At 42.6% G+C, this 18,092-nt stretch overlaps 1 protein-coding gene across 9 annotated transcripts in view; it reads left to right on the top strand.

The window, feature by feature from the left end:
- The window catches only part of DLG5 (discs large MAGUK scaffold protein 5), a 1,559,980-nt gene that overhangs the window by 489,906 nt on the left and 1,051,982 nt on the right, over window positions 1-18,092 (top strand). For all 9 annotated transcript variants that reach the window (XM_069610999.1, XM_069611004.1, XM_069611003.1 and 6 more), the window contains one exon: window positions 10,681-10,865. In XM_069610999.1, coding sequence (XP_069467100.1) covers window positions 10,681-10,865 — 185 coding nt within the window. The remainder of the gene's footprint in view (window positions 1-10,680; window positions 10,866-18,092) is intronic.

The raw sequence follows: 18,092 nt of genomic DNA, 5'->3' as shown, positions 1-18,092 counted from the left end.
TCCAAGAAATGCATACGGTTATAAATTCCTCTAGCTCCCAAAAGCATTATAAGAGGAAGGGTTCTAGTAATAGAAGTCTTAATATCAAAGATTTATGTTCCTCATTTCAAACCTGCCTTATGCCCGATTCGTGTGATATCTTTTTTGAATAGCTTAGAAATTAGAAATCCAAATTGCAAAACAGAAGAGGTTAAGAAAACAAACTTAATCACTAGGAACTTCAAGTCCCAAAATTCCCTCAGTACTAGGATGAATAAGAGGGATGCAGAGGAGCAAAGATGCAGGAGTGGTCAGCTAATTAGTGAAAATGACCTACACCAAAGTGACTGTGTGGCTTAAAAGGACCCCTTAAGTGCAGGCAAAAGGGAAGAGCAGGACTGGAAAAGTCAGTGCGAGCTGTGCTTGCAGTGGTCGGAAGAAGTCGAGGAGCAAGAAGATGCCAGGACTGGTCCTGAGAGGGTATATGCCTCTCAAACTCCAAACTGCAGAGGTCGCGCAGAGGGAAGCGTGGAGAGGAAACACTTATCCCGTGAAACTAGGTTGTGCAGAGGGAAGTAGACAGGTGGCTTGGTTGCACCTTGAGACACTCTGGCTTCAGAGTGACTCGAAACCAGTGCGGCGGAAGCGTCAGAGACCAAAGAGAGTGCGCCTGGTCGGGAGGAGCCCTGGATCCAGTAGTCCTGCGAACAGAAAGTGGAGCACCTGGAAGTGACTTACCCGGTGAGTCTCAGATGAGCGAGTGACCATGGGGCGCTCCGCTGCAGGCCGCCTGTAACCATCGTTATGAATATTGAACCATTGAAAATGTACAAAAGCAAGCTAATAAGCGTTGAGACTACCGAACTATTGAAAACTCATCAAAGCAGTTTAATAAACGTAAAAAATACCGAACTGCTGAAAATATACAAAGGTGGCTGAAGTTAAATCAAAAGAAACCTAAACAGAATCTGAGTTTGAGCAGACACCAACAACCTGGTGGGGAGGCCTCATTAGAATCTCGGGCATACCCAGCCCTACAGATAAGGGGTGTATAAGCCACTTCTACTCCCTAAACATAGGCATATACTCGAAAAGATAAAAATAGGCAGTACAAATAATCATAACGAAAAATAGGAAACTGACACACAGAACCCTGTGCCCCTGCTTTCACCCACACATCTCCATGGATATGTTTGGACCAGTAGTGCAGGTAGTACCACTAGAAGAAACTATTATAACTGCCTGATTGAAAGAAGTAAACCTGTATCTGTTAAAGTGCATGAATAACTAGGTGCAAAGAAATTATGATTCATTAAAGCTTTCCGTTTTCCAGTTGAAACATATTTTTACTCACTTATAAAAAGTACTCTGGGAATTCGACACTCGCATGAAAAATTATTTACTCTTAACTTTAAAAAAAAAAAAAAGTGAGTAATATAGTCCCACTTCCAAATCTTATCTGGAGAATACAACCAATATCCAAGCCAAGAGACATTTAAGAACAGGCAATACCAGTCTTGCAGAAGTTGCCAAATATCACAAGGGTATGTTAAGCTCCAGGGTTGTGAAGGTTGTGACTCAGGTTCGAGGACATATATAACTGTGGTTGATTTAAACATACATTGCCACAGCCAAGGCAGAAGCAGGTAGAGACTTTATCCTGAGCACTATTTTGGTATTGAAATAGAAAGGCAAGAAAGGTGGCAAACAGCTTGCCCTCCTGCAAGAAGCTATGTAGAGGGAGATGAGCATTGTTTGTAGAACAACACTTTGAATGTTCTGTTCCCTGAAAGTTGCCAATATTGAGATACCAAAGAAGACTGATGATGATGTTGTTCTTATTCTTAAAGTTACCATTGAAGCACTTTTCTGTTGTGGTGTGGAAGACGTAGACTGGTAGTCAAGGGTACCTGTAGGGCAAGAAGTGATTGCCCAGAAGAAACCTGGTGAATGGATAAACCAAGTAGTAGAAGTGCTGAAGAGTGGTATTAATAGAAAATAACATGTTGAGTCATCGTCGGAGTCATCACACGTCCTATATAGGAGTGAAGAACATTATGGCAATCTTGTTGAGCTGATTTCTTAATGCACTTGTCGAATGGGAGCTGTACTAATAAATAGTGAAGATCATTTTCTACAAATTAGGGCTTTTTCAAGTGAACATATTTACGAAAAAGCATAGCCCCCTTTACACCCAGAGGCTTTAAGGCATAGGAGTCATAGAGAAAACTCCTGACACAGTATGACCTTCCTTCTCTCCCGCCCACTCAGAAAACTCCGAGCTCAGGAGCTGCATCCACTTAACCATGATTCAAGCTGTTGCAGATCTGGCTGTCGAGCCTACAAGCCATGCCATTCTTTGATCAACTAGACCTTCCTCAAATAGCGACTCTTCCGTTTGAGGAGCAGGAATTAATACTTCCACTTTTCTTTCTGTTGCTGAACTTTGACCTCTGTGTGTGTAAATCATCCTTTTCACAGCTACATATTTCAGAGGAAAATATGTCATTGACATGTAAAGCGACTGCATAATGGAAGCCTAGAAGTAAATGATTGGAATTCAGTCCCTAGGCTTTAGACAAAACCATAAATCTTTCCAAAGCATCAGTAGATAACATATCTTGCATATCTTACCTAGTCTCCACTGCAGTTATAGTAGACCTGTTTTAGAGGTGCAGTCCCCCAAGGTATTCCAACAAATAACACAAAAGAAATCCAAAATGGAGTGCACAACTTGCAAGAAAAACAGGACGTCCCCTTCAATATCAAAACCGCATGCAATACTACACAGCGCCATTTATCCCCCAATGAAGCAGTTCCCTTCCAACTTAATCTACTAATCAATTAAAAAAAATTAAACCAACAATAACAAACCAAACAAAATCCAAAATACTGTTTATATGCAAGCGTACACTCGCGATATATAGGAACTCTGAGTTCTATCGATGCTGAGTCTCCCACCGCCTTTTGTGCGCACAAAACAGATCTCTGCAGGCTGGCGCTACGTCTCCAAGGTGTGCAGTTGGGAGCCCCCAACTCTTCAGGGGTACTGGAGATCTCAATGTGGCCTCCAAATGTAAAGGTGCAGTCCTCCCAAGATAATCCAAAAAATAACACGAAAGTAATCACAAGTCGAGTGCACAACCTGCAAGAAAAGCAGATTTTTATTTTCAAATGCGAACAGGAGTTTCCTTTCTCGTGGCCAAATACCACCCATCAAAGATGGCATAATATAGTCGGCACAAAATGTCATGGTGCCATTGGTTGGCAATCTTCACGATACAATTTATAAAAAAGCTCTGCCCTATTTGGACAGTGACTGCTTCGGCAGATTGGGCTGTAGCAGCCCACCAAGACGGACCAATGACACAGTGAGTGAAAATCAGTGAGGTCAAAACTTTGTTGCATCCCATGGAATACCACCATCCTTCCCCATAATTGGCCCTTTGGCCTTCCGCCCATTGCGCCTGAAACTCCCGTCTTGATGCATGTTGCCAACTCTGGATCTGACCTTCTAGTTATCTTCACACAATGAAAAGCTGTATGATTACAAAAAAGTAAGTGTCTGTACCCCTTCTCCTGTTAATTAATTTCTTCAATTTGTTTCAAAAATGGACTTTTCCCACCAAACCAAATGTCCTGCTCTCAGTGGGGGTGTTGTGCTCACCTCCTAGTTCTTCAATTCGTCAATGCTATTGTGTGGGCTCTATTGGGTAACTTGCTGTGTCCTTCACAACCATTATGTATTCATTTGTCTACCATCTGGGAAGACACCTGCTGCCTCAAGTCGCCCAGGGACACTCTTGCGGCTCCTGGCGTCTCCATGGCTCCCCCTGCTCAAGCACTGAGTTCCTCCTTCTGCTTTCGACAGATTCCTCTTCTCCTTCATACGGGTATGTATCTCTTGCGTCCAAAAGCCTCTGCATTGGAGCCACCATCTTCTCCTGCACTTCCACACTTGTTAGTGCACTTGCCATCTTTAAATGTCCACGCACAGGTGATATGGAAAGACTGGCCTGAGCATTAACCTTTGAGCTTCTGTTACCTTAGATCAACTCCTTCATCTTCCTCGTCTTAGTACTGCAGTGACTGAGAGTTGGATTCCATAAATGTCATTGGACATACAGCATGTTGGTAGTTTTGCTCCATGTTTTACATGAGGGAACACTTTCACACAAAGGTATATCAGACGCAACAAGAGTTTTTATTTGAGTTTTGTGTGTCTAGGTCATAAATAGGTTTTTGACTTAAAGAATATGGGGGAAGAGATTTCTTTACTTCCTCTCAAAGAGGGAACAGACAGTTGACCATAGGCCATTAAGGTCTTGGGCATTAGAGGGTCTTTCTCATGTGAACGGGGGCAGATGGTACGCCTCGTTCAGTGAAGTCATTATATCTCCCGGGTAGTTGTTCCCTAGCATGTGATCCTCCCTCATACAGCTGCCCCCAGGATCAGGTAGCGGCTGCCATCCCCTGGCCACATGGGAGGAGGTCAACACTGGGGAATGTGACTCCTCCACTGGATTCCGAGGCACTCCACAACTAGGAAAAAGTGTCCTGGTTTCTTTTGCCCAAGCCATGCTGAGGTCCTTGACCTCCTTTTCTCAACACTTCCACCTTGGTCCACTCTCCTGCCAAGTAGAGTATACGACAGTCTCTTTCTCACCGTCTGACCTCAGTCTTAACCCAGAGCCTTGGTTTACTCTCCTGCCAAGGACCCTGAGTGGTGTTGTGCAACTCTTGTATTCCTCTGTTTGTACTCTGGGTGCTTTTCCCCCCTGTAAGGATCCCAGACCGCCATCACTTGGTCAGTTCCGCAATTCTCTGTATCTGCTTTTACCCTCTTTTACAGCCTTGGTTTACTCTCCTGCCAAGGTCTATGCGGGTAGCTTATGTTTGCCAAGTTAGTATATCTCCTTTTCCAAGTTTGGGGTGTGTTTTCCCCATGTGGGTCAAAGACCCCCTTTTTACAGTTCTCTGCATCCCCTGGACTCGTTAAAACCTGTTCTCCACTCTCGACAACAGCTGCTTGCTAGGAAAAGTTCCATCTGCCTCTTGTTTGGGTCCCAGACCTAGGACCAGACACAATATGCATATTACAAGTATACATTGAGTTATCATAGGCCATCAATGATTTTCTACGTAGTTTGTCTACACTTCCACACACATTATGTGGTGTGCTGATTCTAAAGTGTATATTCCACAGAGACGGCAAAACCTGGTCTCTCGAGGAATGCCCACCTTTGGACCCAGTATTTCCATGACATCACAGGAGTTAAATTTGAACAACAAATACCAGCGAATGGTGGAGCAATTAGGATACGTCATTTGATAGGTTTAGTCGCGCTTAATACGAAGTGCTCTATAAATACCCCACTATTAGATTTAGTTGCCAGATTCACTATTCTTCTCGATCAATATCGCATATTAGTTTTTTCAGTTTGCGTTTTATCTGGGCCACAGAGTATAGCAGCCAACAAAAGCCCTAGTTATTTATCCATTTGAGGTACGTTGATCTCCATCTATCATTGCAAAATCAGTTTTAGTATCAATCACATCATATTGCTCCATCATTCGCACCATAAAAGTATTATTAGCTAACAGAGTCAATTTAACATATAGCATGGCTGTTGACAATTGCACTCTACTTCTTACACTAGTTATCTCGCATTCCAACAATATATATTCATAGGACAGTTTTTTTAGGCATTCGCATCAATATCCTCAGCATTTTTTGCCTCAAATTTATCTAGCTCCTTTCCAAGTTTGTTTCCCCAAATTTCAGCTCCATAGATCAAACAGGAGACAATTTTAGCCGAGTACAATTTGACAACTGTTTCAACCGAAAAACTGCCATGGTTTCCAACAAACATGCTTAATGCCATTGTTGCAATCATGCATTTTCTTTTAGTTTCGGACCAATGTTTTTTCCATGCGAGTTTATTATTCAATATTTATATTCATTAACCACTTCAATCGGTTGTTGGTTCAATGACCACCCACCGTTCTACCTTTTCTTGTTAGGCTGTTTCATCACAAACCTCATGATTTTAGTTTTTCCAATATTGATAAGATTATTTACTATAGAAAACTTTTCCAGTTCATATAATTTTGCCTGTAAACCTTTGTGTGTATAGTCTAATAATAAGAGTCTGCATATCCCAGCCACCTTAACATAAAATTTCCTTGCTTGATGTTGTTTATTTGTACATTAGTAACATTTCTAAGGAAGTCTGCCAGATATAAATTAAACAGGATAGCTGCTAAATTGCACCCTTGCTTTACACCACGTAACGTCTGGATATTTTCCGACAGTTTCCCCTCAGCATCCAACCGTATTCTCAGAGGTTTCCTGGTAGAGCAGCTGTATCATGTACAACAGCCCGCCAGGTATGCCCCAGAGCTCTAGTTTGGCCCATAGTTTACTTCGAGCAATGGTATCGAAGGCTGCCGAGAAATCAATATAGGCTACATACACTGGCAGCCCTCGATTCCGCCAGGAATATTCAATAGCACTTCCCAAAATAGCTATGTTATGGGCAGTAGAGGATCCACATCCAAATCCAGATTGATATTCCGGTAAAATCCTGCAGCTGGATATCCACTAATTCAATTCAATCAGCAAAATCTTGCCAAAAGTTTTTGCTGGGATATCCAACATGGCTAACAGCCTATAGTTAGCCGGATCTTTACGGTCACCTTTTTTGTAGATGGGTAATATAATACTCTTCCTACACGTATCAGAGATCCTCCCATTCACTCCTATCCATTGAAAAACAATGTATAGGACCTTGGCCCATTTTTCGTGAGACTGATGAAATAGAGCATTGCAGGTACTATCTGGACCTGCAGCTCTAGACTTGGGAAGTTTTTTAATTATAGTGAGAAGGGAATCTAATGTATAGTTACCCTTCCATTTAGTTCTTGTAAACTGATATTCATTTTCATCGCTCCCGAGGGCACCTATTGTATTTATGACATGGGTGATCCATCTAATTTCTAATACACAATTAATGGGGATTGGATTTTCTTTTCTCTCATTAATAATATCCCACATAGTTTGGCTATTCTTGTTATTTGATGCATGTGCCAGCAAAAGCCATATTTCTTACTTTTTTTTCCTTAAGTGGTATTTCAACCATCTTCTATACTCAATTTTACACCTGTGTATCTTATTTATGGCCTGTACATCATTCTCTTTAATACAATTTCGGATATTCTTTCTAAGAGTTTTTCTTTTTAATTGTATAATTTTATCAAATGTCTTTTGATGTTCTATGTTCCATCTTTCGTATACCGTCTTATATCTCCGTTTGGTGCTAATAACATCCCTTATCTGCTCTATCAGTTGTTCAAACATATTTATCGTGCTATTTGCATCATGCATTTCACTTGAGTCAAATGTTTCAATAAACTGCTCCAACAGGGGTTGGGCAATAGCATTGCCTTTGTCTATGTTCCTTGGGTTCCATTTTATTCTATTCCCTGCTGAGTTTACACCAATATCTCTATTTTTTTAAAAATGTTTATCTCTCGTAGTCATCTTAGTGGACAACAGTAAGTAGAATGGGAGTTGATCACTTTCATCTCTGCATCTCACAGCCATGTCATTTACCCAAGAACATGGTATTTGTTCACAATCATGTAGGCTAAGGTACTCGTACTGGTTCCAGAGATCTGAGTCACATTCATCTCAAAATCACCCAGGGTATTTCCATTTAGAACAATTAGCTCAAATGTATTTAACAACATTACCCATTCTTTAGCGCCTTTATTATTAATGTTTTCGTGTATTGGTTCAGATGAAATTTCTTCTATGACAACCTTAGCCATAAAATTAATTCTTACATTAAGGTCGCCTACAATGATCAAAGGCATGGTATTACCAATTTCGACAAGAATTTTAGTTAGCGTGGCTATATTTTCTTTACTGCATTTAGCATCAGGAGGATTATATATATTAACAAGAACAAATTTGTCTATTGCTGACATCGTACATGTGACCGTCACAACTAACACCATTTTAGTAGATTTTAGATGTCTAACCCCACTCCATGGTTGTTAGAGATTAGAAGACCGGCTTTGGGCCGGCCTCTAAGTCCTTGCATAGCAGTACTAACATGATTACTACACCCACCTATTTCACAATCAGCCAGGTTTCCTGTAGGGCAATGACTCTAAATGTCTTTGTTATCGAATAGTCCCTCGTCACTAGTGCGAGTTTCCTCGGGTATTCCATGAAAGTATATCAGGGACATCAGGAACTTATTTCAAAATGGGCTTTGAAGGCTGATGGAAGCCACTGCCAATAACCATCGGCTATCTCTTGGTTGATAGGTCTCACCGGCATTTCAATTGCAGGTTTCTTATTATTTAAATTAGTTTGTTCGTTGGATTTACACAAATCCCTCTTATTAATTTCTGCTTCTTTGGTCGTTTTTTGTTCATACTTCTCTTTCGGCATGCATATTTCTTTGCACGTGTATCCTATATTCTCAAACAGGTTTCTATGACTAAGTATACATTTATGTATAGTCACATCATGACACTATAAATTAGTAATAATTTTGGTAGGACTTGCTACTTGATCAACAATTTTAAAGTCATCAGAGACAATCATCCTCAATGGGACTATGGACGCACATATTTGCAGCACACACCATCATCTTAGTTGTGTCCATTTTTTCTAGTTGCAAGGCCTTAATTGTGTCCCTCATGTTTAATGTAGTTGCATTATTATTATCTGTGATATATTCACTTATACTTTTTCTTGTCTGCAGCGTTTCGTTCGTTTTTTTTATCACTCTTTGCTACTTTTTTTCCTGTTGTTTTTCCAGTGAATGAATTACCTTTATCCTCACTCGGTATATTCTCGTAGAATATACGTACATCTGCCAGGATCTCATCTGAATTTATCAGACTTTTTTTATTTGACTTAGACTGCTTCTTGCAAAAGGGAGCAGGGGGGCAAGGGAGCAGGGGGGCGAGCAAATTACTTGGAGGGGCAGGTCCAGAACACGGGATGTGTAACAGCAAAATCCTTCCTCCTGCTCGCGGTTTGAGCGAGAAACGAACAGAGTGACACAGTCAACAGTCACTTTCTGTTCACTTCCTGGTGAGCGCGCTGGCGTCAGGGTATTTGAGCCCACTTCCTGGCGGGGTGCAGGCTCACAAGTCCAAGGCCAATTGTGAGGCGCGAAGAAAGATGGACAATGTTCTTCTGTGTCCTATGTTTTTAGCCAGATCACATTTCACTAAACACAACCCCTGAAATTCAGCAATCTCTTTTCGAGCAAGCCCACCTTAACAATGTGTCCCCTGTTGCATATGACCACAAGGATCACCTCACTGGTGGAGTCACTGATGGCGTCACTATTGACATCACTGATATTACTTGTTTGATTAAATACATTTTGAAATATATGTACATACATATTTCATACTTACACAATACAACGTAGTCCACCCTTGTTTCTTTAAATGTAATGCACGTAATACAATTGTAAGTACATACAACCATTATTATGAAGAATAGTATGAAAGCATTTATGTACTTTGGACGGCAATCTGACATATTTGAATACAAAATCATAATTTATTTTCAAAAGAAATGACTAGAAATATTATACTATTTTCTTCTATATATGTAATTATGTAGTATAAGTAACTGATTTTATTTTGGTATATTAACCAAACTCCGAATTCTTAGATTATATACCATTGCAATGCACAGAGGCAGATACTTTTTTGTATCTGATTTAAAAAAAAAATATATAAAAAGTTTAATGTCATTTAGAAAAGAATGTATTCAGATAATTTACAGTAAGGAGAATTGTACATTTAAATGTGAACATTGACTATTTCCATAACGCTTACTCTTAAACGTGTTTCTACTTTCTATTGTCATTTTTCTTTACTTCTACATATACTTGTTATATATTGTTTGGAATAAATTAAATCGATTTACCTGAATCGGGTACTTTCCTAGCAATGAAGTATTGCGATTGCTTATTAATGTATGAAATTTAAACCATTAGTGCGATTGCAGAATTTTAGGCGTTATGTTGTGTTAAATCTGATCACCTTAACTTTTTATTTTTTTTTAACCAATACTTTTTTCACTGGCATATGTATATATATGACATGTTTATATCGAATTAGGGTAACCATTATTTGCGACCTTGGTTTGTTTGCCTTTCAAAACATGAAGACCAACATTTTCCGGACTGCATGCATCTCTGCTGAAGACTCTCCATAGCAGTGCACAGGCTTGCACAGATAAATAATTTCAGAAGGGACTACTTAAAGTTAAGCAATGTTTTTCGAACATCTCTTCAGGCAGAGATGGAATGAAGCAGTCACAATGTTATAAAAGCTTGTAAATACATTATTTTTGTTAGCCCAATTAAGATATCAACTTGCATTTTGTGCCAACACTTTATTACCCCATGGTACAAGCAAACTGAACTTTAATGTTAAATTCTCCGCAAAAAATAGCTATTTTGACAGTGGAAATTGTATTCAACAGGTATACAAAAAAATATGGAATAAGTGCAAGCCGTGTTGGATCATTTTTTTTCCTATTCATTTGAGTTGACACTTTGCTGTCCACTGCTGTTGATATGGAAGGATGAGAGAAGGACTTTTATACATGCATGAAGAAGCATGTTAAGATTGTTTGCGCTTTTGTTTTGGTCTTAGATACAAGATTCTGCAACACAGGACATGGAAAGAGCAACAAAAGAGATTGAGATGCTGCGCAAGCAGTACGAAGCAATGACACAAGAACTAAAGGAAGCTTCACAGGAGGCTGAGGTAGCCAAGTGCAGGAGAGACTGGGCCTTTCAAGAACGAGACAAGATTGTTGCAGAGAGAGAGAGCATACGGTAAATTTCTTGCCATGCTAGTTGCTTATCAACCTACAACTAAGACTCATGTTTAATCCTATACTGCTTTCAAAACACGGTAGCAGACTTTTAATCATAACAATGTTTGTTTCTAATAATTACAATAGTTACATTTACCTTTCCTAATGGTGACCTGTTAAAAATGCTTTGAAAAAAGTAAATTTACTAGTTGGACCTAATTTGTTTTCCTTTACCAAATAAATGCAGAAATAATTGCAAGTTCATGCCAGCCATCTGGGGTATATGTAAATAGCTTTCTGAAAAGTATGGAGAGGTACATCTCATTTTTCAGCCAGTTCTACGTAGTAGACGAAGTTCTGCTTGTTCTGTAGCATTAATCTTTCACATCTTAAAATCACTTTAAATATGTAATTTTTCTAACCCTTAACTTCAATTGCCTCTCTAATCCCTAACCTTCCAACTCCCAATGCAAGCATTTGAACATTCACCACCAGCCAGCACCAGCCGTTATCGCGGCGGCCCGGACCTCACTCACTATTCAAACACCAACCATTACCTTGGCTGTCTCAAACACCACTAGCTGGGCACAGGCCATCACAAGATCGATTAGGCACTGCACCAGTCATGTTAAAGTCAGGAAAACAAGCAAATCGCAATCAACGTTGAGACAGAACGACTGCACCGCTGCACTCAGATTGTGATGTCTGGCAAGGCATTGTCCTGGGAGGATTGCATGCCATGGCCATGTCTTGCGCCAGAAGAGCAGGTGGGGGTTTCTCGTGTATTGCTCCAGAACACAATCAGGAACTTACCCTGAATTGCACAGTAAGGACGTGAGGGATGGCCGACTATCGTGTCTGGATGCACTATAGGGTTGGCCTCTGATGGTAAAGGTAACAATTGTGAAGGTTTAATGCACACACCCTGTCTTTGAAGTTTCACCATGCTCACCACCTGAAAGAGCTTGAACGTACAGCCTGTGCTCTTCTAGTGGCAGTCTGTAAAACATATCCTGTCGCTAACCTTTTTGTCGCAGTTGCAAGAATCAACAGAGGATGACATTGCCTGATAGAATAACTATATAACTCATCTAGGTTTTGCAGGTACCTTGAGAAAACTGACGATATTCTCCCACAAACTCCCCTGAGATCTTCCATTCAGGTGGCCAGGGAAGGGCCGTTGCTTTTGGATGCGGACCCTGGGGGTGGACAAACGAGGAAGGATCACCTGAGTGGCGTGTCAAAGGGGATTGGGAGAATACCCAAGGGCGAGACATGATATTTCACCGTTTCCAAATATACACCCACCCACTCTCCCTCAGCCTTAATAGGGTATTTCCATTCACACCCCATCTCCCCCTGCCCATTTCCAATAAGTACTGGGACGAAGAAGAGGCGACCAGGAGCAATGATGATTACCCATACAAACAACATAGGGATACAAAGTGAGGCTTACCATCTAACACCTTTGAATTGTCCCACTAATAGTCAGGCAAGGTCAGGCACTTTCCCCAACTGTGCACACCGGACTCCAATTGACTTTCAACTGCAGTATAAAAAGGGTGGTTGTGCCAGAATCACTGAGCGAGCTGGGGTTGCTGGATGGAACCAGGAGGCGAAGGAGCAGAAGGCTGCAAGAAGAGCAGCCCAGAAGGAGCGGTGGAGTGCGGGGCGCCGAGACGCTGGGCCGGTGTGTGAGAGGCTGCAGCATGGCAAGGGAGTGTTGTCTCCAGGAAGCCGGTACGGAAGGCAGTCGATCGGCCTTGTTTAGGCCATTGCTCGTTCCCCTTGGACTTGTGTAGGTCTTCTGAATGTCTGAGGGGCATGTGGTGAGACTCTGACCTCGACCCAAACCTATTTGACCTGCTCGCCAGCACCACGCTACTGTTGGTGAGTTTCATGAAGCAGAGAGAAACTCAGTCGCGTGTGAATGGCAGGAGCAGGCATGTTGTGGAAAGAAGAACCCAGTGAGCGAAAGCGGGAAGAAAGCAAAGCGGAATGAGGGAAAAGGTGCGCTAGAGGTATCTGAGCAATCCGCTGACAAATCTGCCATGCATCCTGGAAGTACTGGATAACTCTAGCAGTATAACAGGAATAAAAATAAATATGAGTAAGTCATACTTGTTTCTTCTGGTGGTAATGGCAGATGTAGCGGAATGGGAATTGCCAGTCTGTCCTTTGCCCTGGAGTAAGAACTCCTTCACATACTTGGGAGGCAGCATCTATCATGACCCTAAACGGGAACACAAATTTAACACAGTGAGAGCCAAACAAGCGTTGGTAAAATCTCTGGAGTTCTGGCGTAAGCTACGCCTGTCAGTGATGGGCAGGGCTGTGCTACTACTACTAAACATGGTGGCACTGCCGAGACTCACGCATTGCTTCGGGAATGTCCTGTATAATATACTTAGGCAATTCTTTGGGGACCTAGAAAGGACAATGCAGGGGGTTCCTGTGGCAGTAGGGGAGGAACAGGGTGGCACTGAGCATGCTGCAAAGGCCGTATAAACAGGGAGGGTTGAAGATACCAAATTACGAGCTGTACTTTCTGGCATGCCAATTGCAATATGTGGTACAGTGGATGGCTGAGGACCCCACGATGGAAACTGCGCTGCTGCAACCGGTTATAAAAGAGATACCTACGGGACCGCCTTTGGATCCCTGCTGAAGGAACGTATTAGTCACCCTTATCTGGTGGAATTGGGCATCCAAGTTTGCAAAAGGGCCTGTAAAGAGATGAGGCTAGCGGATCCGCTCTAGCCACAAATCCTGAAAGCAGCGATTCTAGACGGGAAAGTAGGCAGTAGGGCGATCAAAATGGGAAATGTGTGGTGTAGCCATGGCGGGGGACCTGCACAACGAAAGAGGGTTGATGTTTGTTGAACTACAAGAAGCCACGGGCATACATGCAGGCCAGTTCCTGTTGCACAACATGGTAACAAAAATATTGTGCGATAGATCGGCAGGCTGCATGGAGGAGACTATAGGTAGTGAAGAAATTGAGACACTGCTTAATGTAGCAGAGGAAGGCCATGCCATTTTAGGATCAACGAGATATTGATAGACCAAACTTTGCAAACAGCGTTAGTGTAGGGAGAAATGGGGAAAAGAACTGGGGAAGACATTTGAAGACAGAGAATGGAACGAAATAACGTTGTACCATAAGAAGGTCTCGAGAAATGCCAGGTTACAGCCAATACAAGTGTATATCACAAAGGGAGCATACCTCGCACCTGCTGCCATTGCGACATTCAAAGGTGCAAATAGACAGGAATGTCCCCAATGCAGGGCGGTAGACGCTGGACTCCTACCAATGTTTTGGGGATGCCCGATAGTACAGGGATTCTGGAAGGGGTGTTGCACAAGAAGCCCGGGGAGGCATAGAGCTAGATATCCAGACACCAGAGCATTGCATGCTGTGCCGTTATAAGAGGAATGTGAAAGATAATCTGTTAAATAAAATCAAAAACTTGATGTACATACTGGCCAAACGTAGTATAGCTATGAGGTGGAGAGATACCAAATAGTTGAGCATAGCCAGATGGTGGAAGGAGTTGGAAAAATGGACTACGGCAGAGACGTGGGTGTGGGAGAAGGCACTGAGAGACTAAAAAGCTGAAATGGGAATAGATATCCAGCGATGTATAGCGCTAACTGTGACATTGTTTTTAAATGAGAGAAGAGGAGGAAGCAGAGCCCGCACAGTGAGGGGCAGATGGAATGTGATGGTGAATGGAAAGAGGGATGTGCTACATAGGCTACATTGGTGGCGGGGATTAAGTAGTGTTAGATGAAGTTGAAGTACAGATACAAGAATAATATGATGGAAATACTATGTGGTTTATTTGTTAAAAAATTATAATACAAAATATTTACAATAAAAAGGTGCGCTAGAGGTGTGGAAACACCCATGGGTGGCTGGGAGAGATCTGAATATAAGGAGGGGTGCAAGCGACCTGAAACAGACGGCAATGAGACAATGAGAAGGAAAACGGACAGTCAAGCGAAGGTGAAACAACCCGAAAGTGAGTGTGTGCAAGCGATCCAAAAGAAATGCAGTGTGTGCAAGAGGCACATTGAATGGAAAATGAAGGTGCAGGAGAGCACAGTGAAAAACAGAGGTGTGCAAGTGGCACAGAAAGGTGGAAAGAATGTGCAAGTGTGCACAACAGGAAAGGAAGGTCTGCAGGAAGTACAGTAAAGTGAAAAAGGACAGTGTGAAAGAGGCACAGAAGAGGGAAAGGTGCCATAGAATAAGGAGGGGTTCGAGGCCTCAGTGGTCGTGCCTGGCAAGACCAAAGAGCCCAGCGTTCTAAAAGTCTCTGATACTACCCCTGTGATATAACTGTACAATGAAAGGTACATCCTGACAGGAGGAACTTTTTGTTTCAGACTAGAGCGGCCTAGGCTTGGAGCAAGCAAACCCTAAGAGGCCCACAAAAGACATTGTTGATCTTCGTGAAGGGAGGCCTAGACTTGGGCAAGGGAAACTTGAGAGACCTTTTTGTTTGGAACTGGAAGAGTCAAAGCTTGGGGAAGGGAACCCCATGAGACCCAGAGATGTTGTGAACTCTATTGACTTACTGCAAGAGCCCTACATGGAAGATTCCAAGGGCAACCCTTTTTGAATTGAACTATTTTGAACTGGCAGAACTACATCTATTGGCAGTGGAGGAAGTGAGCGGGATCAGTCGGCAGTAAGATTCTGCTACTTTTATTCTTTACTGCTAAACGTTCCACTACTTTTTGCAACCATTTGCACCATTCCAGAACTGTTTTGTGAAATGACTGCACACGTCTCCACCTGATAGCTGTTACTGTTAAACTGAAATCTGTTTCAACTCAACTGGCTGTCATTCCGCATGGCTGTAACCTTCGGAAAATATCTTCCACATTGCTCCCTTCTTGCCTAGTCTGTCACCCCCCTACCCCACTCCCTAAGGGTCACAGTACCAATGCTTTTATTGGTACACTTCATGCACTAACCATCGGTTCCTCACATTTCCTTTTTTGCGAGTCACCATTTTTTCTTTAAGAAGACCCCCTATAACATTTGGTTGAAAAGTGAGAGCAAGCATAGGTTTGCACACATACTAACTTTGGTTTTGGACTTGCAGACATTGACGGCCTTAGAAGCATCAGTTGAGGGAACAATCCCCTTAGAGCTAGGGCCAGGTAGGCATTACACCAACCTCACAAAGTTTGATGAAAAAGGTTTTTAAACTGTTACTTTTGAGTCTGTGTCTCTCTTGATACCATGCTTGTCTCACAGTACGTATAAATGCACCCCTCTGGTGGACACTGGCCGCACGCATGGCCGCCCGCACTCATCAGCAATGATTACGACAAATTCGGTCTTGTTGGTCCCCTGATTATTAAACGTACTTACACCAGACTATGCCTCAACACCTCCGACATCATTATGCAATGAAAGCCTATGACAAATTCAGGCCAGCTGGGAACATAGCGAGTCTCTAACACTCAAACGACCTCTTGACCCCTCTCTTCTTATAGAGGCCAAATGCACACACGCATTCTAATCCTACTCTGTTATCTCCAACACTCTGGAATTCGGTCCACGAGGGCGTTCCCACCACTAGCGCAATGAGAATATACCCAAGCTTCCCCGCTGGTTTGCTCCATTATCCTGCTCCAAAACGTTGCCATCTGGCATTTCCTTAAAGCTTTTCCAGTATTCCTTGGGGGTGTCTGTTCAGTTTTTACAATTAGGCAATGGATTTCGTATGGATTCGCTTTCCACTGCCTATTCGTTATTTCTTGAAATAGCTTGGGAACCTTGAACCTTTTTCTATTCACTCCTGCTGCCAGTGTGGTGCAAGGGTGGGAGTAAAGAAGTTGGGTGCAGAGGGGGCTGTCAACAAGATTGTGGCACTGATGGGGTTGGGGTTGAAGGGTGAGCCATTCTAGTTGTTGGTGCTTTCCCAAATGTAACCCAATGTGAGTGACACCATGTTGAAGTGACTGCTTCTACGGCTGTAAATGTTTGCCATCCGTGCCCCCTGGTTCCTTTTCCTAGGTCAATGGTTGGGACATCAGTACATTGGAGAATGATGCAAGTTTACATTTTCATGTTGGTAATTTCTCTTTAAAATGAGGAACAGCAACTTTGTGGTTAAAGGCCTTTGTGTGGACGTATAATTTCAAATCAGCATGGCCTCTAGAGTGAGGTGTTCATTGGATTTATGTTTTCTATGGATTCCTTCCTCTCACAGATTCTTCATGTTCGCAATATCCTCTGGATGTCAGTCTGGCTTCAGAAACCTTTTCAGCTACTAGTGGTTGCACTGCGCCTATTTGTTTGCATCCTTGCATCCCATGAGTCAAGATGTGCTATCCTGGGAAGTATATCTGGAGCTGCATGTGCCCCATGCCACTCAGCTACTTTTTTTCCCCCAAACACTAGGCATGCGGCTTCTGGAACCTGTCCCTGGTTCTAGCAATTTTACTAGAGTTCTGTCTTCCCCCAAATGCCTCTTTGAGCATTTCATGGACTGGAAATCCATGTTAGTCTGACGCATGCGATGCATGTGCAGTCTTTGTGTCTTGGGTCCTGACAAATATGGATCATGGTAGTCCTGACTTGCTGATAAACCTCTTAACTTATTTCCTCAGGCGTGGGAAGAGCCCCACCAAATTGCCTCCTTCTTATGAGCCTTCCGCTCCTACTTCCAAAACTCACCAACTAGAGAAGTCTAAAGAAACAAAAGAATCATGAGGAAAAAGATGAAGCACTGTAGAATTTCCTGAGGTCCCAGGCTTCTTTCTTAAGAAGTGTGTCACCACTCCTCCACGGATTCCGCTCTGGGCTCTAAAGAATCACCAATACTCTGCAGATACCATTCCCTACCATCTCTCATACTCTGGAGCAGTGGGAGGAGTTCTGCAGAAAACTGACATTTTTGTTGAGGCTGCAGCATTTCAGCCTCACTGCTAGTGTTGGAGAAAGTCCCACTGTCCCTTGTCAGGGCAGCTGAAGCATCTCTTTAGCCAGGAACCACATGCCTGGGAGGTTGATCCAAATCTCTGGCCTTGGAACTGCTATGCTCTCAGCCTGCGCAGCAATGCTTTCTACTGTCATAGTCCCTGCACCGGGGACCCATGCAGCAGTCCGCTTATGGAGATGCAGGAGAGCCAGTGTTTGCCCTGACCTTCAGACCTGTGTTTTTGTTTAAGATGGGACATCTACTTGATGGGGGCAGAGGCAATCCCTTGTACAATGCAATCC

Source organism: Ambystoma mexicanum, chromosome 8 (assembly GCF_040938575.1).
Source record: "Ambystoma mexicanum isolate Mex_15411 chromosome 8, UKY_AmexF1_1, whole genome shotgun sequence".
Classification (NCBI taxonomy): Eukaryota; Metazoa; Chordata; class Amphibia; order Caudata; family Ambystomatidae; genus Ambystoma; species Ambystoma mexicanum.
This window is presented reverse-complemented; position numbering and strand designations above follow the sequence as displayed.